The sequence below is a fragment of the Coregonus clupeaformis genome, chromosome 5 (genome assembly GCF_020615455.1).
Source record: "Coregonus clupeaformis isolate EN_2021a chromosome 5, ASM2061545v1, whole genome shotgun sequence".
In the NCBI taxonomy this organism is placed as follows: domain Eukaryota; kingdom Metazoa; phylum Chordata; class Actinopteri; order Salmoniformes; family Salmonidae; genus Coregonus; species Coregonus clupeaformis.
Window position 1 is genome coordinate 26,988,125 of NC_059196.1, and position 10,775 is coordinate 26,998,899.

The 10,775-nt window shown below is 43.8% G+C and overlaps 1 protein-coding gene across 1 annotated transcript; it reads right to left on the reverse strand.

Moving 5' to 3' along the window:
- Positions 1–277: 277 nt before the first annotated feature.
- LOC121566476 (exonuclease V) lies at positions 278–6,856 on the reverse strand. The gene is made up of 6 exons (XM_041876506.1): positions 6,587–6,856; positions 5,995–6,286; positions 4,631–4,872; positions 4,247–4,354; positions 3,937–4,109; positions 278–1,158 (listed from the first exon to the last, which is right to left on the reverse strand). Exons 1-6 carry the CDS (start codon positions 6,678–6,680, stop codon positions 634–636), a joined length of 1,434 nt encoding a protein of 477 aa, XP_041732440.1. The 5' UTR covers positions 6,681–6,856; the 3' UTR covers positions 278–633.
- Between the last annotated feature and the right edge of the window lie 3,919 nt (positions 6,857–10,775).

Sequence of the window (10,775 nt, forward strand, 5' to 3'; positions counted from 1 at the left end):
AACAAGATTCAACAACTGAGACATACACTGAACAAGTTCCACAGACTAACAGTGTCCCTGAACAAAGGGGGGGTCAAAATCAAAAGTAACAGTCAGTATCTGGTGTGGCCACCAGCTGCATTAAGTACTACAGTGCATCTCCTCCTCATGGACTGCACCAGATTTGCCAGTTCTTGCTGTGAGATGTTACCCCACTCTTCCACCAAGGCACCTGCAAGTTCCCTGACGTTTCTGGGGGGAATGGCCCTAGCCCTCACCCTCCGATTCAACAGGTCCCAGACGTGCTCAATGGGATTGAGATCCAGGCTTTTCGCAACAGGTCCCAGACGTGCTCAATGGGATTGAGATCCAGGCTTTTCGCTGTCACATATAATTTAAAAGTTCCTTTGCACATCATGCTGTTCATAGAAATAATGTATTATAATTTACCGGTTTCTCACAGTTATTTATCAAGGGAAAAGGGAGTGGGTTTGGGCAGGAAATCTCAGTAAATCTCGGTAACCTGGTTCCCGCTATTCAACCCTATTGTAAACCCATAAAATCATGACGGAAGACAAGCCAATGTCAAGCTATCCACTGTTGGACTATCCAATGTTGGACTATCCCATTTTGGATTCTCAGACCTGACAAACTTCAATTTGGGACCCTTTGACTTGAATTGGGAGTCTCCGATTTAGCACCATCCAATTTGGCTTTCTTACTGCCCTCAACCATCACCTCTTGCAACCTACTCCTCCTCCATTCACAGCTCTCCTCATAGGGGCACATCCTACACTTCCAAGCCTCTTCTATATCCTCAATATCCACTCCATGGGGCTCCCTCTCCCCCCTCCAGAAGGCCAGGTAGCCCATGAGCTCAGCCCTTAGCTGGGTCTCCTCAAACTCTACCTCCCTGGTTCCTATGAGGCCTCCGGAGCTCTGATGTCTGTATTCCAGGCGTAGCTTGTCAATGGGCTGGAGGTTGGAAAAATTTAGCACAACCAACAGGTGGTCCACGAGCTCTCCGAAGGTGACCGCCAGGAGGCCCAATTTCTGGGCATAGCTCTGGAGCTCTGACCCAAAGGCCTGGTGAGGCCGGAGCTTGAGGTAGTGGAGGAGCTGATCCCTCTTCATAGAACCCTGGACCATGGAGTCAAACAGGAGCTTATACACACCTACCTGAGAGAGAGAGAGAGAGAGAGAGAGAGAGAGAGAGAGAGAGAGAGAGATCAGAGAGAGAGAGAGATCAGAGAGAGAGAGAGAGAGAGAGAGAGAGAGAGAGAGAGATCAGAGAGAGAGAGAGAGAGAGAGAGAGAGAGAGATCAGAGAGAGAGATCAGAGAGAGAGAGAGAGAGATCAGAGAGAGAGATCAGAGAGAGAGAGATCAGAGAGAGAGAGAGAGAGATCAGAAATAAAGAGATATCAGAGAGGGGTCAAAGAGACCAGAGGGACAGATAAATGAGAGAGTCCAGAAAGAGAAAGAAAGGTCAAAGAGAGAGACACCAAAGAGGTCAGAGAAACATCAGAGAGATATAGTGTGTGTGTCTGGTGTGGTAGTGTAGCCACACCAGCTCAGGTGTATAGCACAGGGCCTTTTGGGGGACCTAAGCTACACTGTAAAAAAAAAAAAAAACTTGTTTCAACTAATTATTAATAAAGTTCAGGTAGCAGATTATGGACCCTAACATATATGTACAGTTGAAGTCGGAAGTTTACATACAGTTAGGTTGGAGTCATTAAAACTTGTTTTTCAACCACTCCACAAATTTCTTGTTAACAAACTATAGTTTTGGCAAGTCGGTTTGGACATCTACTTTGTGCATGACACAAGTAATTTTTCCAACAATTGTTTACAGACAGATTATTTCACTTATAATTCACTGTATCACAATTCCAGTGGGTCAGATGTTTACATACACTAAGTTGACTGTGCCTTTAAACAGCTTGGAAAATTCCAGAAAATGATGTCATGGCTTTAGAAGCTTCTGATAGGCTAATTGACATCATTTGAGTCAATTGGAGGTGTACCTGTGGATGTATTTCAAGGCCTACCTTCAAACTCAGTGCCTCTTTGCTTGACATCATGGGAAAATCAAAAGAAATCAGCCAAGACCTCAAAAAATAAAATGTTGACCTCCACAAGTCTGGTTCATCCTTGGGAGCAATTTCCAAACGCCTGAAGGTACCACGTTCATCTGTACAAACAATAGTACGCAAGTATAAACACCATGGGACCACGCAGCCGTCATACCGCTCAGGAAGGAGACGCGTTCTGTCTCCTAGAGATGAACATACTTTGGTGCGAAATGTGCAAATCAATCCCAGAACAACAGCAAAGGACCTTGTGAAGATGCTGGAGGAAACGGGTACAAAAGTATCTATATCCACAGTAAAAACGAGTCCTATATCAACATAACCTGAAAGGCCGCTCAGCAACGAAGAAGCCACGGCTCCAAAACCGACATAAAAAAGCCAGACTACGGTTTGCAACTGCACATGGGGACAAAGATCGTACTTTTTGGAGAAATGTCCGCTGGTCTGATGAAACAAAAATAGAACTGTTTGGCCATAATGACCATCGTTATGTTTGGAGGAAAAAGGGGGACGCTTGCAAGCCGAAGAACACCATTCCAACCGTGAAGCACGGGGGTGGCAGCATCATGCTGTGGGGGTGCTTTGCTGCAGGAGGGACTGGTGCACTTCACAAAATAGATGGCATCATGAAGAAGGAAAATTATGTGGATATATTGAAGCAACATCTCAAGACATCAGTCAGGAAGTTAAAGCTTGGTCGCAAATGGGTCTTCCAAATGGACAATGACCCCAAGCATACTTCCAAAGTTGGGGCAAAATGGCTTAAGGACAACAAAGTCAAGGTATTGGAGTGACCATCACAAACCCTGACCTCAATCCTATAGAACATTTGTGGGCAGAACTGAAAAAGCGTGTGCGAGCAAGGAGGCCTACAAACCTGACTCAGTTACACCAGCTCTGTCAGGAGGAATGGGCCAAAATTCACCCAACTTATTGTGGGAAGCTTGTGGAAGGCTACCCGAAACGTTTGACCCAAGTTAAACAATTTAAAGGCAATGCTATCAAATACTAATTGAGTGTATGTAAACTTCTGACCCACTGGGAATGTGATTAAATAAATAAAAGCTGAAATAAAATCACTCTCTACTATTATTCTGACATTTCACATTCTTAAAATACAGTGGTGATCCTAACTGACCTAAGACAGGGAATTTTTACTAGGATTAAATGTCAGGAATTGTGAAAAACTGAGTTTAAATGTATTTGGCTAAGGTGTATTTAAACTTCCGACTTCAACTGTATGTAGTGCTGTATATTAACCAATATACATGGGTTCTAACTATAATTTTTTGTTGTTGTTAGTTTACAATTGCACAATTTATGCTCCCCGCATATAAATACCACGAAGACTGCCGAAAAGCCCCAAACGCAAGATCACAATTTCTAAGTTACTATTATATGCGTTTCGGGCATTGAGATATAAGTGCTACACTTCCTTTAAGTAACTGGTTCCAGATTCCAGAGGCACTGTAATCATGTACAATATGTTAAGTTGAAAACATTGTATGTTAAAATCACTGTGTGTGTGTAACTAGTTCTACAGACTATTTTTTTGGTAAGCTGCCCAAATACTAATTTCTAACTAAATGAACATACGAGACAATTTGAGCAAAACACATCATTTTAAGTTGACAAAATGTTTGCCTACGTTTTCTCATGTTGGAGCTAAGTTTGGGCCAACTAAAAAGTTTAGTTCTGGTAACACTTTGACCAAAAAGTAAACTAAAAAAAGGCTGTGGAACCAATTAATTAATAATAATTAGTTGAAACAACTTGATTTTTGTTTGCAGTGTGGATGGTTGGGGGCCCACTAGCGGCCGCTTATGTCGTTTATTGGCTGGGCCGGCACTGAGTGTAGCCTACCTGTAGAGAGTGTCCCTTGGCCTGGGCAGGGTGAGGCAGGGAGTTGTGACTGCGGGTCTTCAGTTCACTCAGGACCAGTTCCCCAGACTCACTACAATACAGCTCATCAACCACACCCAGGAAAAACACCCCATCCAACACACCTAACACTGGAAACTCCCGCACAAGCTGGCCTGGGAAACACACACACACACGCGCACACACACACTGATTATGAGATGGCTATTTGCAACAGCTTATAATATTTTGTCATCATTACAGTATGATCATATTTAGTGTACTCTGTGAAATCTGATCAGTACCACCATACCTGACTCCAGAGCTGGGACCATCTGTATCAGTTTGATGAGTTTCAAGGCTTCCCTGTCCTCTTTGGTATGAACAACCACGGTCACAGCATCCGGGTTTGCCTCTAGTTCTAGACACATATAATCAAGGACAGGAAATAGGTTATCATCACTAACTAAACTACCTCCACATCATCCATAAGGGGATCAAGCATACACATGAACTAACAGGGATTTAATGTTATGGGGGATTTATTGTATGGGGAAAGTTGAAGTTACAAAATTACTTGTGTTACATGAAAGTAGTCTATGGGCCAATGACCTTCCATTCAGCATTGGCTCATGAGGTAGTTCCTTATAGTTATGGAAATATATTATTATTTTCTAGGGCACAACATGCTGCTTACCTCTAGCGAGATGAATACTGGCCCCTGTCGTCACTGCAGTTCTTCTCATCTCTCTCCTCTTCATGTGAGGCTTGAGGAACCCATAGACCACTTTAATCTCACACCACGACTGCTCACACAGCTGAGTAACATTCAGGTGACGCTTACTGAACCTCTCCATTGGACTCTGGTCTGGGACAGACAGGGTAACAGTGCTCCTATTGTTGCTCAGCCTCTCGAACAGGGCTACGACCAGGTGACCCCTGATGGACGGACACATTAGTGATGGGGATAAAAATCTATATAGTTACATATCGCGATATTATTTTGGATGATATTATATTGATACTTTGACTCCAAGTATCGATTTGTAAAAGGGGCAGCAGGTAGCTTAGTGGTTAAGAGCGTTGTGCCAGTAACCGAAAGGTCGCTGGTTCTAATCCCCGTGCTGACTAGGTAAAAAATCTGTTGATGTGCCCTTGAGCAAGGCACTTAACCCTAATTGCTCCTGTAAGTCGCTCTGGATAAGAGCGTCTGCTAAATGACTCAAATATATTATATATTTTTTGCTAGGTAGCGTTAGCTAGCACTAGTCGGCTGTAGCTGTGCCAAAATGCCGGTATTTCTCATCCTATACAGTAACTTGTTCTCCATCTTCTTTTTAAATAGTGAGCAAACATGTTTTCAGCAATTTTATTTCCATGACTGATCAAAACTCGTTTTTGTCATGGCTCTCTTGTCTCTCTGTAGCAGACATATAGTGAGCAATACATAATCGCAATACATATAGAATCGTGAGAATTGCAATAAATATCGTATCGGCATCTAAGCATCGTGATAATATCATTTTGTGAGGTCCCTGGCAATTCCCAGCCCTAATGTGCATGCACACACGCAGGCACACACACAGACACACACACAGACACACATTAGACAGAAGCTGTTAATAAAAAACACATTTCTCTCAATCATCTCTCTCTTTCTCTTTCACACACATACACACCCAGAACAGAAGTTGCTGATCAAAAGCATCTGTTGGATTCTAGCTTGAAATATACTTATTCCTGTTACCATACTATAACTTATTGATTACTTTACATGTATAAGGAATGTATATGTTGGGGTCAATGAAGGGTGGATAGGAATTTGGTGTATGGAAAGTAGGAGACAATGGGAAGTGCAGAAAGTTCATATTCTGTTCCTTGTTTCTAAGGAGGGAGGCGAAGAGTAATAGTTAGTCTCTGATAAGGCAGGCCAGCTGCGGAACTAGGAAGGAGCGAGAATTCGGCTCGAGGTCAAGTACAGATGAAGTGAGAAGAAACCTCTGGGTGTTGAGAACTGTTATCAAAGGTTAAACTTTGCATAATATACTTGAGTGGGTTTACCGTTTCTTAATTTGGCCATTGATTCTCTCCTCCTTCTTGGCAAGGGCCAGGGCATCATCGCCCAGACACACACCCAGTGTCGGAAAGTGTTGATCAGCACCAGCGCTCAAACTGGTACTGCTACCACTAGCAGGAGTCACATTGGTACCCTCAGCAGGAATCAGACCAGCAGGAGTCAGACTGGTACCATCACCGGGAGTCAAACTAGTACCACCAGTGGGAGTCAGACTGGTACCACCAGCAGGAGTCAGACTGGTACCAGCAGGAGTCAAACTGGGTTGGTCAGGAGGGGCTAGAGTAGATGAAATATAAGAAAGATACTGTAGTAAGGGAACTTCAGAGAAGTAATAGTTATACTGTATTTTATTAACTGTATGGATTGTTAACCTATGGACAACTTTTTAAAATGTACTGTACTGTATAAACTATTGCACTGTATTGCGGTAATGTACATTCAGGCATAGGATACAGAGAGAGACACGCAAGACAATACAGTTCATGAAAACAGTCCATAGTATTCAATAATCCCATTGGGCATGCATCTCGTCGAGAAATGCTGTTAGCAAACATTTCATTACGCAGTCATACTCACCGAGATGCTCCGACTGTTTACTGAGTAGTTGTGCATCGCTTATATCACACCCGTCATCTAATCGATCCTCCCTTGGAGTTGTGTACGAATTCATTACAAAAAGTGAAAGTGCATTACTAGACTAAGACTGATTCTTTAACTCGTAATTACGCGTATCCAATAATGGTACATTATTGTCTGGTCCAATGTTCAATAATGAACAATTGTATCACGCAGATGTTTTGCCCAGACTTGTTAGAGGGAAGTCACACCCCTCATTGACGTCAGTATTGTTTAGCTCGTGTCTCATTGGTTCGTTTCTGTGGAGGATCACATGCGAGTAACTAGTGTTGCAGCGATTGGTTACTGTAACAAAATATGGTGTCTTGTTTTATACTTTGTGTAAAGTGTAGTGCTATGTATGCTTCGATATACTATCAATAGTTTGATGTTGTATCGAGTTAGCCCAATCGTCGGTAGAGAATGAACCACAGCAGAAACGTTGATACGGTGGTATGGAGTCAGGATGCTTTGACGTCTACCAATGTGAGCGTTACAATTGTTTATTTATTTAACCTTTATTTTAATCAGGGAGTCATATTGAGACCAGGGACCAGGGTCTCTTTTACAGATGAGCCCTGAATTACATAAATTACAGAAAATACACAAGCACATCAATCTAAATACAAAATGCGAACAGAAAGAACAACATGGTCATACAAAACACATTCCTCAGTAAAATAATTTATAATAAGGTCCTCAATCAGCCTTCTGAATTGCCCCAGAGTCACAAAAACATAATATTTAAGAACATTTGGAAGATTGTTCCACAAATAATGTGCAAGAAAACTAAAAGCTGATTTACCTAACTCAGTAGAGACCAAAGGAATTTCCAGAGTTAACCATCCCTGAGACCCGGTGTGGTAACTCATATGTCTAAAGTTTAGTAAAGATGTTAGGTACAGTGGGACTTTTTGTAAAAGGGCTTTATAAATGGAAACATAGCAATGTATCAACCTACATGGCATAGAAGAGGGCCATTATCCACCAGGAAACCTGATTTAACACCATCAGTAGATACACATTAAGTTCCATCTGTCAAGCATTTTTTAAACCAGTTACATGCAGCCTGGTCTAGGCCAATTGAGGAAAGCCTCTGAATTAGTAGTGAGTGATCAACAGAATCGAAAGCCTTTGACAGGTCAATGAAGAGGGCAGCACAATGTTGCCTTTTATCCATATACACTGCTCAAAACAATTAAGGGAACACTAAAATAACACATCCTAGATCTGAATGAATGAAATAATCTTATTAAATACTTTTTTCTTTACATAGTTGAATGTGCTGACAACAAAATCACACAAAAATTATCAATGGAAATCAAATGTATCAACCCATGGAGGTCTGGATTTGGAGTCACCCTCAAAATTAAAGTGGAAAACCACAATACAGGCTGATCCAACTTTGATGTAATGTCCTTAAAACAAGTCAAAATGAGGCTCAGTAGTGTGTGTGGCCTCCACGTGCCTGTATGACCTCCCTACAACGCCTGGGCATGCTCCTGATGAGGTGGCGGATGGTCTCCTGAGGGATCTCCTCCCAGACCTGGACTAAAGCATCCGCCAACTCCTGGACAGTCTGTGGTGCAACGTGGCGTTGGTGGATGGAGCGAGACATGATGTCCCAGATGTGCTCAATTGGATTCAGGTCTGGGAACGGGCAGGCCAGTCCATAGCATCAATGCCTTCCTCTTGCAGGAACTGCTGACACACTCCAGCCACATGAGGTCTAGCATTGTCTTGCATTAGGAGGAACCCAGGGCCAACCGCACCAGCATATGGTCTCACAAGGGGTCTGAGGATCTCATCTCGGTACCTAATGGCAGTCAGGCTACCTCTGGCGAGCACATGGAGGGCTGTGCGGCCCCCCAAAGAAATGCCACCCCACACCATGACTGACCCACCGCCAAACCAGTCATGCTGGAGGATGTTGCAGGCAGCAGAACGTTCTCCACGGCGTCTCCAGACTGTCACGTCTGTCACATGTGCTCAGTGTGAACCTGCTTTCATCTGTGAAGAGCACAGGGCGCCAGTGGCGAATTTGCTAATCTTGGTGTTCTCTGGCAAATGCCAAATGTCCTGCACGGTGTTGGGCTGTAAGCACAACCCCCACCTGTGGATGTCGGGCCCTCATACCACCCTCATGGAGTCTGTTTCTGACCGTTTGAGCAGACACATGCACATTTGTGGCCTGCTGGAGGTCATTTTGCAGGGCTCTGGCAGTGCTCCTCCTGCTCCTCCTTGCACAAAGGCGGAGGTAGCGGTCCTGCTGCTGGGTTGTTGCCCTCCTACGGCCTACTCCACGTCTCCTGATGTACTGGCCTGTCTCCTGGTAGCGCCTCCATGCTCTGGACACTACGCTGACAGACACAGCAAACCTTCTTGCCACAGCTCGCATTGATGTGCCATCCTGGATGAGCTGCACTACCTGAGCCAATTGTGTGGGTTGTAGACTCCATTTCATGCTACCACTAGAGTGAAAGCACTGCCAGCATTCAAAAGTGACCAAAACATCAGCCAGGAAGCATAGGAACTGAGAAGTGGTCTGTGGTCACCACCTGCAGAACCAGTGCTTTATTGGGGGTGTCTTGCTAATTGCCTATAATTTCCACCTGTTGTCTATTCCATTTGCACAACAGCATGTGAAATGTATTGTCAATCCGTGTTGCTTCCTAAGTGGACAGTTTGATTTCACAGAAGTGTGATTGACTTGGAGTTACATTGTGTTGTTTAAGTGTTCCCTTAATTTTTTTGAGCAGTGTAGTTCACCACATCATTTATAACTAGGGATGCAGCAGAGATAGTGCTATGACCTGGTCTAAAACCCGACTGATGTACATTTAGAATACATTTCAAAGATAAGAAAGATCTTAGCTGAGAATTAATCAGAAATGGATCAACCATATCAGCCCCAGTGGTTTTCTTTTTACGTCCATCATCATGTTGTTGGCAATGACACAGGTCAAACGTTTTCTGTAAGTCTTCACAAGGTTTTCACACACTGTTGCTGGTATTTTGGCCCATTCCTCCATGCATATCTCCTCTAGAGCAGTGATGTTTTGGGGCTGTCGCTGGGCAACACAGACTTTCAACTCCCTCCAAAGATTTTCTATGGGGTTGAGATCTGGAGACTGGCTAGGCCACTCCAGGACCTTGAAATGCTTCTTACGAAGCCACTCCTTCGTTGCCCGGGCGGTGTGTTTGGGATCATTGTCATGCTGAAAGACCCAGCCACGTTTCATCTTCAATGCCCTTGCTGATGGAAGGAGGTTTTCACTCAAAATCTCACGATACATGGCCCCATTCATTCTGTCCTTTACACGGATCAGTCGTCCTGGTCCCTTTGCAGAAAAACAGCCCCAAAGCATGATGTTTCCACCCCCATGCTTCACAGTAGGTATGGTGTTCTTTGGATGCAACTCAGAATTCTTTGTCCTCCAAACACAACGAGTTGAGTTTTTACCAAAAAGTTATATTTTGGTTTCATCTGACCATATGACATTCTCCCAATCCTCTTCTGGATCATCCAAATGCACTCTAGCAAACTTCAGACGGGCCTGGACATGTACTGGCTTAAGCAGGGGGACACGTCTGGAACTGCAGGATTTGAGTCCCTGGCGGCGTAGTGTGTTACTGATGGTAGGCTTTGTTACTTTGGTCCCAGCTCTCTGCAGGTCATTCAGTAGGTCCCCCCGTATGGTTCTGGGATTTTTGCTCACCGTTCTTGTGATCATTTTGACCCCACGGGGTGAGATCTTGCGTGGAGCCCCAGATCGAGGGAGATTGTCAGTGGTCTTGTATGTCTTCCATTTCCTAATAATTGCTCCCACAGTTGATTTCTTCAAACCAAGCTGCTTACCTATTGCAGATTCAGTCTTCCCAGCCTGGTACAGGTCTACAATTTTGTTTCTGGTGTCCTTTGACAGCTCTTTGGTCTTGGCCATAGTGGAGTTTGGAGTGTGACTGTTTGAGGTTGTGGACAGGTGTCTTTTATACTGATAACAAGTTCAAACAGGTGCCATTAATACAGGTAACGAGTGGAGGACAGAGGAGCCTCTTAAAGAAGAAGTTACAGGTCTGTGAGAGCCAGAAATCTTGCTTGTTTGTAGGTGACCAAATACTTATTTTCCACCATAATTTGCAAATAAAT